The sequence below is a fragment of the Cibotium barometz genome, chromosome 1 (assembly GCF_041138505.1).
Source record: "Cibotium barometz isolate CiBa-2024 chromosome 1, ASM4113850v1, whole genome shotgun sequence".
Lineage (NCBI taxonomy): Eukaryota > Viridiplantae > Streptophyta > Polypodiopsida > Cyatheales > Cibotiaceae > Cibotium > Cibotium barometz.
This window is the reverse complement of record NC_141046.1, coordinates 45,716,919-45,741,581: the sequence shown is the minus strand read 5'-3', so window position 1 is coordinate 45,741,581 and position 24,663 is coordinate 45,716,919. Positions and strand designations below refer to the sequence as shown.

Here is a 24,663-nt window from a genome sequence, read left to right as displayed (position 1 = left end):
GGAATCCACAAATTGATGGTACAAAATCGTGAACGCCCGGATGTCCTCCACAACTCCCTAGTTGAAAGCACCTCAAGTTATGGCCTCTACGAATGGCTAGAGGTCCTCCACCAGCAGGGGGTTGAGCTCCACACAAGAGAAGATGAGGATTTTGACCTATTCTACACCACAAATGTGACCTACTCAACCAAAGCTCTGATACCATGTTGAGAAAACGTGGTGCTCATGCTAGATCAAGTGTGTGGAGGAGAGGAACTCACAAAATACAAGAAAGATATCTTGCTTATTAAGTTGTTTATGAATACAACTAGGCCTTGCTCAATATAAAATGCCTCCTAGCTTCACCTTTAAATAGGTGAGCTAGTACCTTAAGTCTCTTCACACTCACACCCTTCTCTTCCCCTTCTACATAACCTTAGTCTCTTAATAAGATATTCACAAGACATTCTGGGCCATTCAGAGAACTTCAACGAACAGCCATGTCAAGTGTTTAGGGTGGGTCCAACATGAAGGAAAATGTTGCACATCATCTCAAACTATGCAAAAGGAGTGCCGGCACCATGCTTCTACGCATTAGGGTATGCATCACAAATGAAGGAAAATGTGGCTACATAATCTCAAACTGTGCAAAAGGAAAATGTGGCTACATAATCTCAAACTATGCAAAAGGAGTGCCAGCACCATGCTTTTACTCATTAGGGTATGCATCACAAATGATGTAGTTCTACAATAATGATGTAATATACACTTGGAGACTTGACCATAACATCACCCTTGTTCCAACCCTGCTGCCTGTGCATGTAGCCCTTGGCACAAACCTTACTGTGGATGAGGTTTTATCTCTAACAAGAGGATATTTTATCATTAAGACAAGGAGGACATTGTTGGCACCTTCTAGTGCATCTGAAAAGGTAGCCCATAATAGCAAACAATGCACAAGTGAAGGTTCACCTAGTGGACCTCCTTTGGTCCACACAACTATGTGTAGAGACGGCAAACATCCAAAGTATTGACCAAGCATCTCTTGAAAGACTGAAGATTGCATCAACAAGGCTCTCTCTCTTGATGCACAGGTAATGGTGGAAATTATGGTGAAGCCAAGGCTTTGTGAAGTGTTTCATATGCAAACAGAAAGATTAAAATCTTGAGGGAAACTGTATGCAGTGTGCATTTCAGAGAAGTCCTTTTGTGATTGCCTTGATTTCCAAGGCTAGCTGTGGACAAAGGAAGCTCTTTTCTTGCATGCAAGCACATGTACTATGTGTACTTGCATGTTATGGGATTGAATCAAAATTAGAACATGTTCATACATCAATTTGTCCTCCTAAAAAATCATCTAATGTTTGCTCTCTCCAAGGACATAACATATCCCAAAATCCCAAAATCATCTATAAGTGCCTTCTTGTTTTCTTGCGGTTATGCCAAATGATATTTTGTAAACTCTTCCCTTATTATATAATAATCTTAACTCTCCAAGCTGTAAATATTTAGCTCTAAAAGATGTAAATATTTGACTATGTAAGGTGTTAGTGTTTTTATCTCGGTTTGTCTCTAAAAGATGTAAATATTTGACTTTCCAAGATGTGCCAAACACAACCTTTCTATCTCTATTTTAATATATTTGAGTGATAAAGGTTATGTTTAGTGCCAAACACAACCTTTCTATCTTAGTTTTGGCATATTTGAGTAATAAAGGTATTTCTTTTCAAAAGTGCCTTGTATTTGAGTGCTAAAAGTATGTTTTTTCAAAAGTGTCTTAAATGTGATAATCAAATTTTGTGGGGTGGCATCATCAATAACGGGTACAATACTACACATAAAGATCCCAGGCAGCATGATCTGTTACCGATAATGCATAGATCACATGGTCTTTACAGAGGCTAGAGAAAAACAATACCACACATAAAGATCCTAGGCAACATACTGAGCATCTCAAGATCACATGTAGCCATTTGGACGATGCACATACCATATGCACCTTAAAGACCACATGGGGACAATACCAACCACATAAAAGATCATATACAACTAGTTCACAACACATAAAAGCTCACATACAACTAATTTCCAACTTATATGGACCATATAGAACATAAAGATCACATGGAGCCCATTTTGATAATGCACATATCATATGAATTGTAAAGAATAGACAAGAACAATACCACCATATAGAACATACACATCACATGGAGCCCATTCTGATAATGCATATATATCGTATGAACTCTAAAGAATAGACAAGAACAATACCATCATATAGAACATATATGATGCATATATATCGTATGAACTCTAAAGAATAGATAAGAACAATACCATCATATAGAACATATATGATGCATATATATCGTATGAACTCTAAAGAATAGATAAGAACAATACCATCATATAGAACATACACATCACATGGAGCCCATTCTGATAATGCATATATCATATGAACTCTAAAGAATAGACAAGAACAATACCACCATATAGAACATACAGATCACATGGAGCCCACTCTGATAATGCATATATCACATGAACCCTAAAGAATAGACAAGAACAATACCACCACATAAATATTGCATAAAACCCATTCCAACAATGTATAGTCCAAATGGACCATACAAACAATGCGCAAAACCCATTCATAGCATATACATTAACCAATTACAAAGCACAATTATGGTTGCACATATGGACCATCTAGGCCATAAAGATCACATGGAATATACGGACTATATGTACGCCATACATACCAAAAGGAATAGATGGCCACCACACACACATGATCTCCACTTAGACCATACATACCAAACAACATACCACACATGAAATATACTAAGATCACATGCATCCCATTCCAACCATATAGGCCATAGCGTGATGATACTAAGCAAGTAAAGATCTTAAGTAGCCCATCTCCTAATGTACATCTCACATGAACCATATCAGATAGTACAGGCCACACAGACCATATGGACCATACATGTTACACCAAGATGAAATCGAGCATATAAACATATCAAGAAGCTTATTTTGACTATGTGAGGAACATGTAAGCATATCAAGAAGCTTGTTCAGACTATGTGAGGACCATATAACATATCAAGAAGCTTGTTCAGACTATGTGAGGACCGTATTAATTGTACAAGGCACATCATGACAACATCAACCATGTAAATAATCTCAAACAACCCATTTACACCATATATAGCCCACATGGACCATGATGAGCACACCATGAGAGATCCAAGCACATAGAGATCACGTAGAGCCCATTCCACCCAATTCAAAGATCACACTATACAGAGCATACCTCAAGGGGGACCAATCATATCAAGAATCAAATACAACTAGACTATATGCATGGTGTATTGACCATATAGCCCACACGGGGACAATATAGATCATATGGATTGTGCACTAGACTATATGCATGGTGTATTGACCATATAGACCACATAGGGACAATACAGATCATATGGATTGTACATAGCATACCTCAAGGGGGACTAAGCATATCAAGAATCAAATACAGCCAAACTATATGCATGGTGTATTGATTATATAGACCACATGGGGATAATGTTAACCACATAAAGATCACATACAGCCTATGCCACCCTTTATGAACCATAAAGACCATACGAATCCAAACATGGGCTATACTAATCACATACATTTCATTTGGAGGCCATCCCAACTATACACATGCTATATGGACCATATAGGGCATGCACACAACCCATCGCCTCCTTATAGGGATCATGAACATATGGAATAGATAACAGCTATAATGAGCAACATTAATGGATACAATGAGCACATGAAGATCACTTATGTTGTATAGACTATGTAAACCATACAGGGACAATGAACACATGAAGATCACTTATGTTGTATACACTATGTAAACCATACAGGAACAATAACAACTACATATAAAAAGCACGTGTTAGATTCAAAGTTGGTGTTAAAGATTATCAATTGACCTTTACACTCCTGATTATGCGACCAAAGACACCAATATCTTGAATGATATCCAGCTCATTCCCACCTTATATGGACCATATAAACCATACGGACCACACAAGACCTATACTATGAGCATGTACTTACCACATGGACCATGCAACAAGACACACCGTGAGAAGATAAAAGTATATAGACACCCATTGCAACCATATGCGGATCAAATGGACTATATTGAGAACATCAAGAGAAGACTAAGCATGTGAATATCCCATACAACTCCCCATTACATAGATGTATGGACCTATGGACCATACAAGGCCATGATCTATGGATAAGACAACCCATGCCACACATGTATGGACCATCCAAGGGCATGATCTATGGATGGTACAACCCATTCCACACATACAATCCATTACATAGATGTATGAACCATCCACAAGACCATGATCTATAGACGATACAACCCATTCCACACACGTACGGACCATATGGACCATCAAGGGTCATATGGAGGATATTAAGCGTGTAAAGGTCCCGACCAGTCCATTCTAACCATGTACGTGCCATATTCACTATACAAGCCACACCAAGGCAACAATGAAAGGTGAGACCTTAAGCGACTACAATGCTAGAACTAAGTATCTTCATATAAGATGAGAAAGGGTAGATGACTTATCGCCCTAGTGTAGTTGGTTTTAGTATAGTTAGTTAGTATAAGTTCATATAAGCTAACTAGTTATAAGTTAGTTAGTATAAGTAACTTGTTATAAGTTAGTATGATGTAGTTTTAATATACTTATTAGTTAGTACAAGCTAGTGTAGTTGGTTTTAGCATAAGTTTGTATAAGCTAAGTTGTTATAAGTTAGTTTTAGTATAGTTATTTAGTTAGTATAAGCTAGTGTAGTTGATTTTAGTATAGTTAGTTAGTATAAGTTCATATAGGCTTAATAGTTTTTATAAGTTATAAGTAACTTGTTATAAGTTAGTATAATGTAGCAAGATATAAACTAACTTGTCATAAGTTAGTATAAGTTCGTATAAGCTAACTAGTTAAGTTAGTTAGTATAAGTAACTTGTTATAGGTTAGTATAATGTAGCTAGTTAAAACTAACTAACAAGTGTTAGTAAGCCCTAGAGCTACACATTGTCTAACACTAGATATCAATTCTCTTCAACATGTACAAATCAAAACCTTAATGTGCTTGCAACAATAGGATAGATTACTTTATCTATTACATATTAACCATGGACAACTTTGGGACAAGGAGAGGAGAGAAAAGAGAAATCCTGGAGCGTGGAGCAATCGGCTGGCTAATTACAACGAGTCCCCCCAAAAAAATTCAAACGCTTCATTGCTGGCTGACGTTTCGTTGCTAGGGCCGCTTCGCCTCCCTTTTACATACCACAGCAACGCACGGGTTGAGGACTAGTATGCTTTTGTTTACCATCTTTGCCAGGGTGCCCGCCACAACCACTAGTGTGCATGAACATGCCCTTACATGGTACAATGAAAAACTTGGTAAACACTCAAAGAAACGTAAGATATATTCCCATTAAATTTGGAAGTAATAATTTGTGGGGATATTCCAAAGCATCGAACGAGAAATGAAGTGGGAACATTATAAATGATTTTGCCCTATTTCAATTTCAAGAAATCACCAAGCGGGAGAAGGCGTGTATGTGGCAATGGAAACTGCATCGACGCAGGTGACCTGGGCATCAACCGACTCCCTTGCTCTCGAAGGATAACAACACCAGAAGCCTGTAAAGCCAGGTATGCTTGAAGTTTGTGGATCTGTTAGGCGGTTCGCCCATGGTACACACGCCTCCACTATGTGTATAACGAGGCTGCTTTGCCTCCAAAGGTCGAGGGTTCCTTTGCGTGGGGAAGCACCAGGAGCTGCCTTTTCTTCTTGCTTCAGGCCTGTACATGAACAATGCACCAGAGGCAGTCGGCAGTTTTCAGCTCTGTATGGGCTTCTTAAAGGCTTGCAATCTGAAGCAAGCTCTCTATGGCGTGGTGTTGGAGAGGCCGAATCTTCAATGCTTGCAAAATGTGGGTACAGATGGATTAAGACATTGGAAAAACTTGGACAAGAAATTGTACATGAATCTAGGCCTGCTTTCAAGGCAATCCGGCAGGCAGGATTTTCTCTGGATGGACAAACAATTGGGCACTTAAATTCTCCCTTGAACTGGCATGCCCATGCCTTCAGAGCCATTGGTCACCATGCCTTTAGAGCAGTTGGTCACTCTACAAACCCTCTGAAATCCCGTGCTTATGCTTTTGAAGCAGTTGGACTTTATACAAACCCCTTGAAACAGCATGCTCGTGCCTTTAGAGTAGGTGGGCACTCAACAAACCCTTTCAAATGCCATACACATACCTTTAGAGCAGTTAGGTGTTCTATCAGCCTCTGGAAACGTCATGCCCATGCATTCAGAGCAATTGGAGACTCAATAATGCTCACGAAATGGCATGCCCATGCATTCAGAGCAATTGTGCACTCCAAATACTCCATGAAATGGCATGCCCATCTTTTCAAACAAATCAGTTTGCCTTGTTGGAGGACAGCTTGGCAAAAGCTTTATGGTAGACCTTGGTCAAGCATGCCTCTGGGAATGATTGTCAGGGCTGTAAGTCTTGCATGTGTAAGGTCCCATCTTCCCCTGGGTATTACGGCACTCATTCTTGGGGGCATGAACCACAGCATAGCCGAAGCTCAGGGAAATACTTACCTCCAAAGCAGTTCATCTTCTTTTGTCTTATCATTTTTATTCACGCTGTTGGAGTTTGCAGGACTAGTTGCAAGATCAATATACCTTTGGATCCTTTTTATGCCTGCAGTTTTGACTGCTCCATTTGTGGACATGTTTGGGGGTCGGTATCGGCAGGCATGGTTGCATCTTGTGCGTCGTACTTTAGAGTTTGCAGGTGCAGCATTTATCAAGTGGGGACAGTGGGCAGCTACAAGGCCAGATTTGTTTCCAAGGGATCTTTGCTCAGAGCTGACAAAACTGCACACAAATGCACCAGCTCACAAGTTTTCACATACAGTTCAGACGGTAGAGCGTGCATTTGGTAAGAGGCTTCATGAGATTTTTGAGGACTTTGAAGAGAAACCGGTAGCTTCAGGAAGCATAGCACAAGTCCATAAAGCAACTTTGCGTTACGGTGGATCTTCTGGTCAGCAACCAAGGTTGGTGGCCGTAAAAGTAAGGCATCCTGGGGTCAGTGATGTGATCAGGCGCGATTTTATCATAATAAACTGGATCGCCAATCTATCAACCTTGGTTCCAGGGCTAAGGTGGCTAAGGCTGGATGAGAGTGTGCGGCAGTTTGCAGTTTTCATGCTGACACAAGTTGATCTTGCCCGAGAAGCTGCACATCTTAGCAGGTTTTTGTATAATTTCAGGAGTTGGAGGGATGTATCTTTTCCAAGACCAGTGTATCCATTGGTGCACCCTGCAGTTCTGGTGGAAACGTATGAGCAAGGCGAAAGTGTCTCACACTTTATTGCGCTCTCAGAAAAGAGTCAGATCAATCGCAAGCTTGCACATATTGGCACACACACTTTCTTGAAAATGCTTTTGGTGGATAATTTTATTCATGCAGACATGCACCCTGGCAACGTCTTGGTTCGTGTGAAGAGAAAAAGAAATCCCCCGGGGAAAGGGGTGTTAAGGTCTCGGCCTCATGTGGTTTTTCTGGATGTGGGTTTGACAGCAGAGCTTTCTCAGAGGGACCGTGGCAACCTTCTGGAGTTTTTTAAAGCTGTGGCTCTGAGAGACGGCCGAACAGCTGCACAATGTGCTCTTGAGTTTTCTAGAAATCAATCTTGTCCTAATCCAATAGCTTTTGTCAAGGAGCTCGAGTCATCCTTCAAATTTTGGGGTTCTAGAGAGGCGGATGTTATACACCCAGGAGAGTGCATGCAAGACCTTTTGGAGCAGGTGAGAAGACACAGGGTCAACATTGATGGTGATGTTTGTACGGTGATGGTAACCATCATGGTCCTTGAGGGTTGGCAACGCAGGCTGGATCCTGATTACAGTATTATGGATACTCTTCAAAAGCTGCTTTTTAAGCAAGACTGGGCAGAGTCCTTCTCTTACACCATTAATGGGATAATGGCGCCATAGCTACTGTAATGTAGCTTTAGAAACCGTAGTCTGGGAATGCAAGGTGTTTTTGTTTCCATGATCTTTTGCCATTCTCAATTTTCCAGGAGCACCTCACACCCCTGTTTTGTCAAAAAAAAAAAAACTCTTGAAGTTTGAAGGTTAAGGAGAGAGATTTCTGTAGAAACAAGCATAATGGTACATACACTTGACAAGAAGCAGACAGTTAATAGAGAGAGAAGAGCTTGCTGTGTGCAAGATGAATGTGAAAAGAAAGGGTATTGAAGAACAGAAGACAACACATAAAAGCAAGGTTCCGGAAAGGCAATGCTTTCCGGCACTCAACTCCCGGGGGATGCGTGGGACAAAGCCTTGAATAATCAACAAGAAGGCTTCGAAGGCTTGACCATCGCTGTGAGTGCCCGGAATTACAATGAAGTCTGCTGACCACCAAAAAGTTAACTAGCCTGCTGGCATACACTTGGTCACAACAAGTTGTTGGTTTTTTTTTTTTAATTGTAATTTCTCAACATGGGACATCACTTCTATCAAAGTACTCGGAGATCCCCACGAGGGGTACACATGGCATCCCCAATATCTAAGGTTAAGGTGGCATTTTTCGCTCATAAAGATTGTGCCGTCTCTGGTATGTAGATCTTGAAGGACTTCTTGCATCCCTAGACTTTTTTGACATCTAGAAGTTTTCATGCTGGGAAAATCAAAATTGTTGTTGGAATTGTGGGAACTTAAAGGCTGGTGCAGGTATCAAGGTTCTTGATTCAGGAAATGGAGAGTGGTCATGGTCAAGTAGTAAATAACAGGTAGTCATGGTCACATTTTGTCAAAGCTCTTATTGTGCCTCTATGCTTGCTGCCCACCATCCTTCACCCCTGATTGTGCCTCTCCGATCTCCTCCTTTTCGCTCTCCCTCCTCGGTGTGCCTCTTGCTCCTGCTGTCCACTGCCTCATAGGCTATGTATAGCTCACAGCTTAGCCTATATCCACCTTTTGGGCTGCTTTCCCTTCCTTGTTGCCTCCCTTTGCTCCCTTGCCAACTCTCACATGCAGCATGCCCTTCGCTGCCCCACTCTGCCTCTTCTCTATGAGGGCTCTACTGCTTCGTGTCCTCTGTAATCTTCATGTGTTCCCTCTCTGTGGCCTTGTGTCTTGCCTTCCTCCAGTACATGACACCTCTTTTTCTTCTGTTCTTTTTCCTTCCCTATTGAACTGTGTCACCTGTGAGACCCCATCTTTAATGCTTCCCTGCTGCTATATGCTGATCTGGCAGCAGCACACATGGCGACTTGCTTTGCACTGGTCACTTTAGGATGTGCATCTGGCCGTTGAAGTTCAAGAACATACATTGGTTTAGGAGCATCAATCCTAGAAGCTTCTTTTTTGGAGATATTCACACTATTCTGGTGCACACTCCATCCCAGCAGCCGTTTTTCCTGCTCTATGGCACTAGATTTATGGATATGCATTTAAGGATCAAAAGTGATCGATGGAATATCAAAATATTCAATGTTCACCTTAGTGCATTGGCAAAAGAAAAGAGGTTAAGAAAGCTGCTTCTCACTAAAACTAAGAGGCAATAACACCAACTTGATACTATGATGGAGATATTATTAAGTCTTGACCCTTAGCAAAGGCTACATGAGGCTTATCGTGCCAAGCCATCTCTCTTTCTTAGCTTAGAACTTTGTCAAGGTTAAAAGAACCATTACGTAGGAGAAGTCAATCAATCACTTCTCCATATTCATCTAATCACATTCTATCAATAGTAGGACCATTCACTTCTCCTCTCTCCTCTACTCCTTTGATCCTTCTTAGCTCCAAAATGACCCATCCAAAGCCACTAGACTTCTTGATAAACTAGTCAAGTTGAACAAACTCTTTGATCCAAGGAATGCAAGAAGAAGATCCTTTCTCCATTAAGGCCATTTAATACCTTTTTCAAAGGCATGGAAGGCCCTTTAATACATTTTTCAATGGCATTAAAGGGTCATAATACCTTTCAAAGGAATTAATGGGTCTTAATCCTTTCTCCATTAAGATCCTTTAATGCCTTTTCCAAAGGTAGTCCTTTGATCGAAGTTGAGTAGATGAAATTAGTTATTGTTCGTGTCAAAGGGGACTCCACTATTTAGTGGGAGGTGCTTGAGAAGCAAAATCAAGCAAACACTACTTATGATGGCTTACAATAACTTCTCAAATACTACTTGCCCCAAGAGCACAAGAAGACTCTTAATAGAACAGAACACCAAAACTCTGGGAAATTTATTTAATATTATACTTATAGATTCTTAAAGCTCCTTCAATGTCAAATTGTGTCAACTAAAGAGGAATATGATCAAAGTTGAAAAATTTGTGTTTGGCATTGGTCCACGTGTCCACAATGAGGTTGATGTCTTGGAACCCAAGTATCTCAAATTTACCATCTCTATATTATCTTAAGGAAGAGTTTAACAAAGCTTCCACGTGGTAAGAATTTGGAGGTTCGGGAAGAGGAGGAGGAGGTTTGGGTAGAATTTGATTTTCGAAGCCTCAAAGGACCTGCGAAGCACGGGTTCCCAACTAGTTACTACAGTAGAGAAAGCGATGTAGAAGAATAACTATTGAAAGGAGATCCTTAAATTTCTCTTGACAAGAAGGATCAGAAATTTCAAAAAGAAGCATAAGAAGTTTCACCTCAAACCCTGCAATGGAGAGCAAATGCACTAGGATGGTGACAAGAATAACAAAAAGAAGGGTACCGAATCCTTCTCTATAGCTCTATATATTATATAAAGGAATAAGGTTCGGTGTGCCATGTGGCAACAAAGGAGAGAGTATATAAAATCTGAATTTGAATTTCATAGCCCATCCCTAAAATCTGAATTTAAATTTCATAGCCTTTTCCTTTATACTGCCGATGATTTAGAATTCGGCCTTCCAGCCTCTACATGCTGGGAAAAACCCTACGGGACCATACACCTCATCGTCGGAGGACTCAAGCCGGCCTGTCTCCCTCTCAGGCTCCGTCGCTCGATCCTCCCGCCCCTCAGAGAGATGTCTACGCACTAGGGTGGGCTAATTCACAGCACTAGCCTAGGCCCTCAGAACTAGGCAGCATCACAATCACTCATCTCAATCGACGAGCCTCATTCTCCCAATGCTATGAGGGATACCATGGCCCAACTCCGGGCCTTACTAACATCTCTGCCGTCCAGCTATACAAGCATAAGAACGGGGTAGCGTCAAGGTAGGGAGAGTTGTACCTGTACCTTAATTTAACCAAGATAACAATCCATTTACTCAACTAAACCATAGGACTAGAATCCATGTTACCTTCTTAAGAAAACAATCCTTTTCACAAGATTTTAGCATTTCAACTTGAGATTGTGATAAGACATTCTTTATTAAGGCATATGTTGTTGTTTAAAAGAATATAAACTTTAACTAGTAAATCAATCAAATATATCACTATTAACAATTAATAGAGAAGCCGGGGCCATACCTCAATCCCTAAGAATGATATATAATTGAAAAATAAAATATATATATACCTTATAGAAATTTGTCGTTTATCGTTGTCTTTGCTCGTTTTAATAAGAGTTTCAGAACTTGATATATGAGAATAAAGAGTCTTCTAATACCTTCTCTTATGATTGAAATCATCCGATCATCCCCAAGATTTATCTCCTCTTACTCGTACTCTGACTTTTCTCTCTTTCAAAGGTCTATGGCAAAATAGCCTTCTCTTGCAGGGCTACGGCATATTATTTTTTCTTTAAAAGAAAAGCTATGGAGTTTTGGTCTCTTCCTCCGACCATAGAAATCTAACCTTCTCTTCTAAGATATTAGATAAGAATGAAGGGATATATACATCTCAAGCTCTAGGATTACCTTGAGGCGAGTTGCTGCCTTCTTACAATTTTCCCTGTATAGAGACCCTGACAGAATCAGTAAATTATTTTGGCCATAACTCTCTGATAAAAACTTAGAATATGGTCATATAGCCAGTCAAAAGAACTGGAAGCTATCTAGTCTACAAGCTAACAATGGGTAGAATAGGCAAAAACGTCTATATATAACCGCAAACGTGCCATCTTTAGAAACGTGTTGCTTTTCCACATTTTTAGTATGCATGGACTCTAAATATGTAAAAGTACTCTAAATACGGCCTCCTATCACCTAAATTTAAATTTCTATTTTTGGAGATACTTATCTCTTAATAGAACTATTCTTGTCTTCTTATTTCTTTTAGGATTTTGGAGTTAATATTTTTATTCTAACACTTTCCTAATGTTTCTAGCCTTATTGTCTCACTCTTCTCTAAGTGCACTCTCTTTCCTTATTGAAATCTATATTAAAAGAGACACATACATACATGGCTTGGGAGGGGGACCTTGCATCCTAAGGCTATAAAAGCTCTTTTGCTTGGTAATGATGCCAAAATCAAGTTATTCCAAAAGGATACACGAGCTTACATTAATGCCTTAGCTTTTGTTTCACTCGTCGGTGCTCATGATAATGAAAGATTTGGCAGAAATAAAGGTGTGTATGATTTCCGAATCCATGGTAGTTTGTATCATAGTGTCGGAACATTGTTGCCCAACCAGACATGAGAAGACAATGCATAGTGTGTGCAACTGTATGTGTATGCCATAGAACATGAGTTAAAGAATCGTTTAGATGGTATGCCTGGGTTGGATCATCCTGATGTGTTGGGAAGGTTACAAGAAATGATGTATGAATGTAATCCATATGCTAAGGTATTTTGATTTGCGGGGGAATTTCTACAAAGTAATCCACATGTAGAGTTAAGGATGGTAATCCGTGAGACACGTTGTAATTCAATGTAGTATTTGGTGCCAACCACTACTAGTAGTAAGGTCGCTGCTATTATGCCATGACAAGGGGATGATTTTGATCTTGGGTATCCAAATATTCAAATCCGTTCCTGTAAATAGAGTGGTGAAAAGAACAACTTGCATCGGTCATATATGTCACTCATGTATGTTCTCCTATTTCCATGAGGAAAGGATGGGTGGCATGTACATATTCCACATGCTGATGTGCACACGCATGCAACAACTAGGACTCATAAATGTGTCACACTCAGACGTAATATTATGCATATCGATTACAAATTAGACCTGATACCATTGCACGACTTTTGCACAGGGGAAGTCTATTGTAGAAATACATTGTTGATACTTGTAGTACTATTGAGGAGTCGAGATTAGTATGGATTCAAAATAACCAAGGACATTTACGTGCTGAAGTCTACCAGGGACTATCTGACATGGTTAATGTAGTTGATGGTGCACAAAGAGAATCAGCAGGGAGTGTATCTTGGCAAAGAGTTATGTTGCCATCTTCTTTTACAAGAGGGCCTTGCTTTATGTATTAGCTTTATGAAGATGCCATCATGGAAATTGTAAGGAAGAAGAGTAAGACATACCTATTTATTACCTTCACATGCAACCCAAAATGGCATGAAATATCTAACGCCTTATTGCTAGGGAAAATTGCCTGCTGGGAGGATCAATGGAAACTTACTATCCATGTGTTTTACGAGAAGCATAAGGGTATACTCCCCTTCTAGCATACCAGTTCCCCAACAAGATTGCCAAAAGTGTCAGAGTCCGGTCAAGACCCAGCACTTATGTGGTTCCAGACCACCTAGTCGGCTCTTGAAGAGTAGCGGCTAATGTAACTGTAGCCAATGTGACAAGTCAACACTAGTGTGTTGAGAGCTGTTGGTTTGCCTAATCTTGGGGATTTAGTCGTAACCACAAACATGTTAGTTCCTAGGTCCTTCATGATTAGATAAGAGTTAAAGTCCAGACAGGAATGCAATTAACACAGAATGAACACAGAATAGACAAAACTATGCAGTGTAGAACAGAGACAAGTTAGAAACCAACTCATGAGATAATTTTCAATATTATCTTGGACTCATAGAGTACAATACACTGGCAATCACTTAGCTCATGAACTCCTGAGCTCAACTATCCACTTAGCTCTCTATCCTCTAATCCACATGCTTGGGAATAATCCCCTTTGTTGCTCACATCCATCCGGGCTACCCATTTTCAAGAAACCGTTACAAAGTTGTTACAAAGAAAGAAAGCTTTTCCATAATAGTTTGTTACAAAATGGGACAATCTAGGTGACGACCTAGGCGGCCGCCAAACGGGCCGATTAGCCCCACCAACACATGAGCTAAACAACACCCTCTTCTTCACAAGAATAATTATCAACAAAAGATTAGAATATGTACCGCAAAGACTTGCCTTCTTGAGGAGGTCAACCAATAATTAAACACAGATAGGAGTTCTCCATCAAAAGGGATCTACATATTTTCTTAGGTAAATAACTTTAGTATTATTATTAAAAATACATAAGCTAAATGCTTAATAGGTTCACATTTGTGTACCTTCAACTTGAGTAGTAGAGTCGGTGATGACAACATAAAAGATTTTATCATCCTAATCCTATTTAAATTATATACGTGTCAATGTGTATACAAAGGCTAAAGTAGAAAGCTTTGTAAGCACATAAAATTTCTCAAACTTAAGCCGCATCACACAAGTAGCCAACAAAATATTATGCCTATACTTTGGACTTGACATGTATCTAGTTAATACATACAACCCATAAGAACTTTGGATTTTCAAATACAAGGAGCTCTATAATTATAAAACCCCGATTTTCAACCAGCCTAGATGCTGCATCTTTTCAATAGGAGTACAGATTGAACTCAAAAAAGCTATATAAATAGTTCTCACTACAACCATGCCCTATAGGCTCCTAGTAATAAGCTTTAAGTAGCAAAAAAGAACACATCAATGGATTCTTAAAGCCTGCTACCCCATCTAGCTAAACCAAAACACACTCAATATCGGCAAGGATCACGTCCAAAAACTCAAAATGAACATAGATACTTCAAGAATATACTTGTTATCATAACACTATTCCCCTTATACTCATGTATGTACTAGAGAAGAACACTATCTCTTTCACAAAAAAATAAATAAAAAAGGTTAGAATATTAACTCGTAAATTTTGCCATGTCTAAGACCTCAACCAATAATTGAGTAGGGATGCGCTCTCTGTAGAAAGGGATATGCATAATTTCTTAGGTAAAGGCACAAAAGCAACACCCTTAGTACTTTTATAATTATGTATCTTCCACCTGAGTAGAGGAGTCAGCCCCCCTTGACGAGAAACACAAAAGGAGTCAACATGAAACAACTCTTCATTCTAATCCTATATGAAGCACACATGTAGAGATCAATGTTTATGTAAAGCCAAATTATCTAAAATTTTATTAGCATGAGGAAATACCAAAATTAATTTGAATTACACAAACAATTCAATAAATGACCTTAAAATTTACCTTTCAAAGCCAAAAAAACTCACCAAATTACCTCTACATTCATCTTGAAGCCAATTGCAAGACCTCCTTGAACACCACATTCGTGGTGCAAACAATGCTTGAAGTCCTCGTCTAGCCAATCTCAACACCTTTGCAAGTTGAACACTGACCTTATATTACAAGTGCTAGTGGCATTTAGGCCTAATGGTATCCTAAATCAAGCCATACACCCATTAGCTAATAGCAAAAGGTGGCTATACCAGAGGAAGCATATGCAAGAGCAACATGGCCATCTCCATGTACTCAACAAAGCAAGCAATTGTAGAGGAAGGTCTTTCTAGATTCTCTAGGACCATCAAGAAAGAATACATCACAAGAAGCTGGCTGCTCTGCTGAACCAAATGGGAAAGGTAAGGAGATTGTACTGTAGACTAGCTCCGCACAATGGACCTCATCTCTTGCAAATGAGCTAAAGGAGCATGCATGGGCGGCCACAAAGAAGTTGGAAAAATAAGCAAACGATGAGGCTGCTCTACAGGTCCAAATAGAAGAACTCGTCAAAGAATACAAAGAACAACAAAATCTGGATGACAAGACCATCAAGGTGCTGAAGAAGGAGGTGGAAGTAGGATGTCAAGACCATCAAGGCACTAAAGAAGGAGGTGGAAGCAGCTACACCCACAAGGGTGACCAGAGGCAAGGGTGGAAAGATGGGCTTAAACAAGTTAAACGTCGCTTTGGTGATAGAGCAGATGCAAACATCAAGAAGAAGGCTGAGCAGATGGTTGGATGCCATGAAGTAAGCCAATGCTGAGGAAATATAGTCCAAAGAAAAGATGCTTTAGGACTTCCAAAGCTGGGCCAAAAGAGAAAAGAGGGCAGGGGAAGAAATGAAACAAAAGCTAAAGGAGGAACTAGGCCATAAGAGCATAAGTGCCTAGAAGGAAATTGCCCTCAAATACATACAAAATTTGGTGCAATCAGCACAACAAGCGGGTGCCATGAGGCCCTCCAACTAGCATGACATCATTAAATTCATGAACCAGTTAGAAGTGCATGAGGTGGCAGGACAAGGCCAAAGTAGTTTCCAAGCAACATAGCAGTAAGAAAAGGCCGAAGCCCTTCCCCCAGATCCACCAGAGCTATGCTAGGAAGCAGTGGGCTCTTATGACTTGCAGATTCGGGTGAGGAGGCAACGACTCATTCAAAGAGCAACGCTACTAGTGCCCCTCACCAACAAAGTCATCTAGAAGACAAAGAGAAGGGGGTGCCAAGATTAGAACCATCCGAAAGACCACCCTATGGGTGGAAGTCGAGCCAAGCCGGGAGAAGAGGGCCAAGGGAACCACAGCACACCATTTTTGAAGGTGATTTTATCACTCTGGAACAGATCAAACCCCATGCCTTTGCAAACTGGTATGGTAGTGGATGTATGCTATGAAAAGGGCTAAAGCAAAGTATCCGGAGGCACGACCCATTGACATGTAGTTCAGATGAGTAGATGAAAGGATAATGCTCGGGCATGCCTGGGTGACAGGAAAAGAGCTTATAGTCCTGGTATGGCCAAGACCAACCAATAAAGTTTGTTCAGGGGGGGAATTGCTGAAAAAAAAACCTTTATCTCATATAAAAACTTAATTTCATAACATCCTACATTATCCTAACATTATGGGAAAATATTCGACATGAGAAAAACTAATATTATATCATAGTTACACCAAGCCAAATAGAGATCCACATGGTGGGGACTGAAAACAAGGCATGTTTGGAAAAAATTTATTTCTCTAAAAAAAAATTTCCTTGAAAATCTTCAACCTACACAACTAAGAAAACCATGGAAAATTTATTGGCATGACAAGAAAAAATCATATATCATGGTTACACCATCCTTTTTCATCCTCTTTTAGTACTAATATAGTTAGGATGAAAATTTAATTCAAAATTTATCATTGAAATTAACACGTTGGACTTGTGAAATATCCTTGGAAAGAATGTCATGTTTTTTTCAAATGTAATAATCATGATCCAAAAGAAATAAATGAAAAAGATATCTTTGATGTATCAATAAAATTTTATGACTTTGCTAAAGTGATAGGACATAAAAATATCCTAGGACACTTTTATGCAATGTTATCAAACTAGTGCTAAACTTCTATGGGAACAGGTGTATATTTAAGCTAAAAGTATGGGTTAAAGTTCATCAAGGTCATGTAGTACAAGGTTTCACTTTGATGAATGATGACTAATTGCTAAACTCTTGTGGGAGCGGGTGTACATTAAAGCTAAAATTATGGGTTGAAGTTCATCAAGGTCATGTAATATGAGGTTTCACTTTGATGGATGGATATTATTTTATCAGAGGAGGATTTGTGCATGAAATGGTTTTAGATCACATCGTCTAGGAGGCTCATGTCCTACACTTTATAGACCTTAAGGAGCTTCTTCAACATTGGAAATCCTTAGTCAAGGGAAAATCTTTTGGTGAACATTTTTTTAAAGAATAAAGCTTAAATTTTTGAGGTTTTTAGAGAGAATATGTATAAATTTCTATTTTGCAAAAACACAAACATAAGACTCTCTCACTATAAAGCCCATGCTACTAAAATCCTAGTACAATCTTAATTAAAGCATATATATATGTTAAGAAACGTGGTGCGAAAGCGTAGCACTAAGAGATTTCCACAAAATGGATAGATCGGAGGTCCTCCATTACCTTAAGGTTGTGGGGTCTGGATGGCTAGACCAATTTATGGAAACCTCCAGTTAAGCTTGCATTGGTGAACAAAACTGGGCCCAATTTCCAACATGGTATCAAAGCCATGGGTCGACGTGTAACCTCTGAGCCATGATAGAAGCCAAGTTGAGCCTCTTAGCCAAGAAAACATAGACAAGTTCAACCTCTAAGCTATGAAAACATGGGCAAGTTGGCACCAAGGCGGGGTGTTGAGAAAAGTGGTGCCAAGGCATAGCACTAGTAGGATATTTTCACAAAATAGATAGACTTGAGGTCCTCCATCATCTTAAGGTTTTGGGGTCTGGATGGCTACACCAATTTGTGGAAACCTCCAGTTATGCGCATAGTGGCATGAACACAAGTGGGATGGGTGACCTCCTGGGACTTGGGCTCCCCACCCAATTTTCATATATATATATATATATATATATATATATATATATATATATATATATATAAGCACTGAATTTAAAACTTGACATGATATCTAATTTTGTTGAGCCCATTCCAATCCTTTTGACCATAGACATGACCATAAAGATAGCTAAAATAAGAGATATGATGGAGCCTTTAGGTCTAACGTAGACCAAACCGAGCTCCAAAACAAATCCCTTATTTTAGCCATGACTTTCTTAACTTTCTTAATATGATCTTGTTTATAGTCAAAACAATCAAAATGGGCCTAATAAATCCATTTGTCATGCCAAAACTTTAAAAATTACAACTAAAGCAATCAGAAAATGGGCCTAATAAAACCGTTTGTCATGCCAAAACTTTAAACATTATAAAGTTTAAAAAATAAAAAAAATGGACCTAATAAATCCGTTATCATGCCAAAACTTTCAAAGTCAACAAAGTTTAAAAAATATTTACTTATAAAACTCACTATAAACCTAAACCATGCTATATATATATATATATATATATAGACCTAAACCATGCTAAATATAAAATTCACTATATATGACTCAATTCAAGTTATATATAAATTTCACTATATATAGCTCGATTCAAGATTTGAGAAGCCCATGATTATGGCCATGTTTATAGTTAAGATGATTGCAATGGTACTAAGAATTCTGTCGATCATGTGAAAACTTGAAATTCAACACTTATTTTTTTGTATAGTTTATATATATATATATATATATATATATATATATATATATATATATATATATATATATATATATATGTGTGTGTGTGTGTACACGCACGCACACACACACACACACACACACACACCCCTTTAACATATTGGCTACAAAAGAGACCCCTAGAGCATGATATAAGTCTATGCTATTTTATACCCAAAATATGCTTTTTAGAGTCTCCTACAAAAGTGACAAAATCTTAAAAACCTACAAACTGTCACTCATATTAGCATAGAGTAATATAATTTGCTATATAATAGTTATTCTTACCTTTTAGCTTAATAAAATAGATTACTATTACATTGGATTATATATAAATATAAATATGATATATAGACTTAGATTATAATTTCTTTAAAAATATACATATATGCATGGTCTTTGATTGACGTTTTATATATACTCTCTAAAAAAGGATCACCAATTCTAGATTTGTTCTAAAAAAAGGCTCGATGGGAAATGCTCACCGAAAAAATAAACCCCTACAATTCTCTCAAGCGATCCCAACAATGGTCATGTTTGCTTTGATCTTTACAAATAGGGCCCACTTTGGTGTGCATCAATGAGTCTACCAAACATGGAAATTTTAACAAAAATAGGGAGATATTAGTTTAGCTCTTGAAGCCTCCCCAGTAAACAAGTACTTGTAAGAAAACACAATATCCTAAACCTTTCTATGCAAGAAAAGCTAGATTTCCCTTAATATTGGTGTGGTGAAAGCCTTAGGTGATCCATTATTGCACAAGCTCATACAATGAAAAGGACAAGAGTGTTAAGCCTATCACCTCAACATACCTTGGTGGTAAGTGATAAAATTCTATGATTTACACTGCAAGAGTGTAAAACATTGTATTTACACCTCAGAGTGTGAAATATTAGGATGCCTAAAGAGTGTAGCTCCCCATCAATAAAAATCTTCATTGTACAAACATGGCATTATCTTTCTATTTTCTACACTATCTAAATAAAGTATGGCCCTTGATGTGATGAATCCCTTTAGTTCATAGAGATGGTGCAACTACATTTTTTCTTAAACTTGATTTGTACTTAGAAGACACGGACATTGCTCTCAAAAGGAAGCCAAGAACTATGACATTGATGATAAATACACAAATAACATGCTTTTCTTATAGATCATTAATGAAAACTTTGTAAAGCATCTCCACTTACCCCAACAAGAGTTTGTAATTAAGCTAGACGACCCAAAGCTCGAGGCATTGTTCCTCAATGGTGTGTTCAAGGCTAAGAACCAAGTAGTCAAAATCTAATAAATTAGTGGCCCAATCATGGCACAATTTCTACACCTTATAAACGACTAAAATGATATTGAAAAATAATGTGACCACTACTAGAGAGTTTTTCCTAAGGTTTTCTTGAGTCTAGTACATGGGATTACTTTCCCATGTTGTGACCATGAAGGCACACACACACTAACATTCCCTCCTTTGTGTCCAAGATTTTTCTCAATCTTGAGCATAATTTCTTGCACCTATAAAATGTTGTGACTATAGTGACCCATAATGAAGCTTGCAAATTCTTTACATTACAGATTAACCTTGACATGTTCCCTATTTTCATGGATCTGTAAACAAGGAATGGAATGCAAAATAAAATAAGGTACATTCAAATAGTATCTATAGTGGGACGAGACATTAGCATGTTCACACTTCACTTACTAATTAAGGAGTCATGTTAATTGGCTTAATGACAAGATAACTTTTACTTGTAATTAGCCTTTGATTATTAGCCACAATAAGTTGCATACAAATGAGACTTATGGTTAAGAATACTATTTAGAAAAGCATAGTGTTCAATAGAGGCCAAAAAACAAGTTCCTTGCTTGTCCTTTTCATTCTTTATCTAATGTAGATATTGTGCTTCATTTGTGTAACAAAGTAGATTTGGTGTCACATGCACATGGGGGATAGGCCGCCCTAGGCACTTGGGCTTAGGGTCATTTACATATGTGCCTTTGGGGGCCTTGGGCTAAATGATACATAGGGCTCATGGGCATTGTACACTTTTATGATCATTTTGTCTATTATCTTTCTTGGAGCTCTCATGCCCAAGCTCTCATGGTGGACTTCTCCCTCTTAAGATGTTAGGATGGTGACCCACATGATCATTTTGTCTATTATCTTTCTTGGAGCTCTCATGCCTAAGCTTTCATGGTGGACTTCTCCCTCTTAAGATGTTAGGATGGTGACCCACACCCATGCTATCACTCCATGCCTTGAGTGGCCACCCCTAGTTTCTTGCATTGGTATTAGAGCCTAGCCTTTGATCCATTTTCATTTTAATTTCAAGAAAATTTGAGGAATTCTTGATTTTCTTGATCAAGAAATGGGGATATGGCCCATCTTGCTTGAGTTGATTTGATCTTTTGATTCTCATTTTCCTAAGCTTTTGGGGGCTATAGTTACATTGATTCATGTTTTGGTCATGGCAAGAATTTTCTTGAATTTTTTTTCTAAAATTTCTTGAATTTTTCTTGTTTCTTGATTTTCTTAATCCTAATCTTGCTCAAGAATGCTTAATCTATAAGGATTAGTGGGATTTGATTGAGATCTCATTAGATCCTTAGGGATTATGGTTTGTTTTGATCTACTAGGTTCAAATTTTGGACCCAGGACCAGATTTTGGAAAAAAAAATAGCACTAATTACCTATTAATCACATTTTTTAACTTTCTCCTTCTCCCAAGATTTCCATAGCCATAGCCCATGCTACAGTAGTTGGATGCTTTCCTAATCTTAGGGTTTTGATGGCCATGAGTATTCTCTTCAATTTGATCTAAAGAAACCTCCATTTCCCCATCATTTCCTTGGCTGCCTTCACGTTTTTCAATAGGCCATTTTCTGCAGAAATCGCGTTTAATAAGCATTTGGAGTTGCTTGGCTAAGCCTAGATAAGCTTAGCTAAGGCTTAAGCAACTTTATAAGCTTGTAATCCTTGGAAATGGGACGATTTATAGGCGCTAAGGAGCTCACATTTCGGCTAACTGCAGATTATACGTTTCATTCTACTCTGTGATTTTGCAGTCATTATGGAGCTTCAACATCACTTAACAATCTGGCTAAGCTTGGATAAATCTTAACCAAGCAATAGAACTCATGAGGGCGTGGCATTGGGGCGATTTTCAGCAGCTATAGTGTCTTCTTCTACCGGTTCTGCTGTACACGATTTTGGACCATTGAAGCTTCTCCACATACCAATTGAAGCCTTCAATGCTACAACAAGTGAGTGGTGTCTTGAAATGATAGAATGATTTGTCTTAATCTCCAATTTTAGTACCTTGAAAGCTTCCATTACCACCATTTGACGCCTTCATAACTACATCAAGAGTATGAGGAATTGCAATGTTGGATAGCTCTTCAAGATCTTCACTTTTCCCTCATTCCATGGTGTTTTGTCCCTAATGGTGAGTGCTTGCAATCCATGGGGCTGATTTTCATGTATCTTTTCCATGCTTCTGTGCATTTAGAAAGAAAGATATTAGTTATCCCCTTCACCACCAGTTTGATATTCCATCAAAAGGGCAAGGTTGGATACACTTTGGATTCCTATTGATCAAAGATTTACCCGGACTTCTTCCTCTTGAGATGTCAGAGCCATGCCTAGAATCCATCAAGTTTATGAGCCCATTATCTAGTTAACTAGAATTAGTATATAATTAGAAAATAATCAAATTTTTAGTTATTTTTAAGAAGCTTTCTGTACCCCCAGCCAGTGGAGGAGCTCCCTCTCCTTGTAGGCTTAACATTAGCCCAAACCCATCTAGTCCAAGATAGCCAACCCATCTATGCTCCAGCCAGTTGAATCAGCACAGCAAACCGTCCACGCAAGCTCCCAATTTTCGCAGAATTACAGGCATTTCTACTTCCACAAATCAAATGGGTCTAATTCCTCATAGCCCCAAGTGTTTTCAAGCATGCTCTACAAGCTGGTAAAGTCAAAATTTGATTTGATCTAGTCTACAGTGAGATCCAAGCTCTTCATCAAATCTGTAGCAGGTGACTTTGGTAAAACAGAGATTAAGCATTCAATGTTTGGTCAAATCTTGTGTTTCTTGGCTTAATCCTCTACTAGACTAATTGCTATTGATGGCCTTGAAAGGATTTGAGCTCATTTGAACTCTAAGGCCTCAGATCTGGGCTCCCCGCATACTCTGTTTTTTACACATAAAACAGAGGATTAATTTGCTAATCAATGATTAATCAATGCTAATCACTATATTTTGGTACAATTGAGGGTTCAAATTAACCATTAGGTATCTGATACAGATCCCTATTACTTCACATTGCAATTCGGAGTTGGTTTGATACTCCAACCATTCCGTACAAATTGGTTACCCTTGATTTTATGTAATTTCTGGTAAAATTATGCTGATAAATTTATGGTAATCATCATTTTGCATTTAACCCTTGGTTAATGCCTGCAAATCACACTCAAGTCCAAGATTATTCACAGCCAGAGTTGCATTTGGGAATGTGCATAAAAATGAATGCTATATGCATTATGTATTGGGCACATTACATCAGTGTAAAAATGGGATCAGATACTGCCCTTGTCTAGAATAAGGCAAGAGGTAAGACCTCCCGCATAGATTTGGGTTTGCATTGCATAATGACAAAAGATAAACATCAAAAACCCAAAAGAACTGTCAACAAAACAATCAAACATGTTGCTCACATAGAGCAAGAACTGACGGACAAGCTCATGGCCCCAGCCATGGAAGAAGAAAAACATCTCTTTCTCCACACCGAGCAGAAGATCTAGAGGTAGCATTGAAGGAAGACATGGACACGAGAAGAGAAGCTGCCACAAGAAGACTGAAAGAAGAGGAAGACACGGACGCGTGAAGAGAAGCTGCCACACGACAAGAAGACTGAAGACAAGAGAAGATGTGAGGCTCCAAAGAGTGAGGAGCCATGTGAAAATCTCTGAGAGAGAGAGAGAGAGAGACCCCACAACCCAATGTAACCTGCCCCAACAAAGTAAAACCACCTCTGAGCCACCGATGATGTAGGCCACGTGGTAGATGTATGTGTGAGCACTTTAGTCAAGATCGCGGGCACTTGTAGTAGCCTTGGACACATAGAGAGAGAGAGAGAGTGTCAAGGACTATGAGTTTAGGGACTTGAGGCACTGGTCGCGGACTATCAAGTAAGAGAGAAACTTGGTATAGGGTCCAGGTGTGCTAAGTTATCTTGAGGGGAGGTGTGCTAGGCACTGGTCGCTCGCGGACTATCAAGTAAGAGGGAAACTTGGTATAGGGTCCAGGTGTGCTAGGAGTATTCACTTGAGGGGAGGTG

General features: G+C 38.9%; 1 protein-coding gene across 1 annotated transcript; it reads left to right on the top strand.

The window, feature by feature from the left end:
• Window positions 1-5,588: 5,588 nt before the first annotated feature.
• On the top strand, window positions 5,589-8,816 carry LOC147642064 (uncharacterized). The gene has a single exon (XM_086802396.1). It carries the CDS (start codon window positions 5,747-5,749, stop codon window positions 8,111-8,113), a length of 2,367 nt encoding a protein of 788 aa, XP_086658522.1. The 5' UTR covers window positions 5,589-5,746; the 3' UTR covers window positions 8,114-8,816.
• The last annotated feature ends 15,847 nt before the right edge of the window (window positions 8,817-24,663 follow it).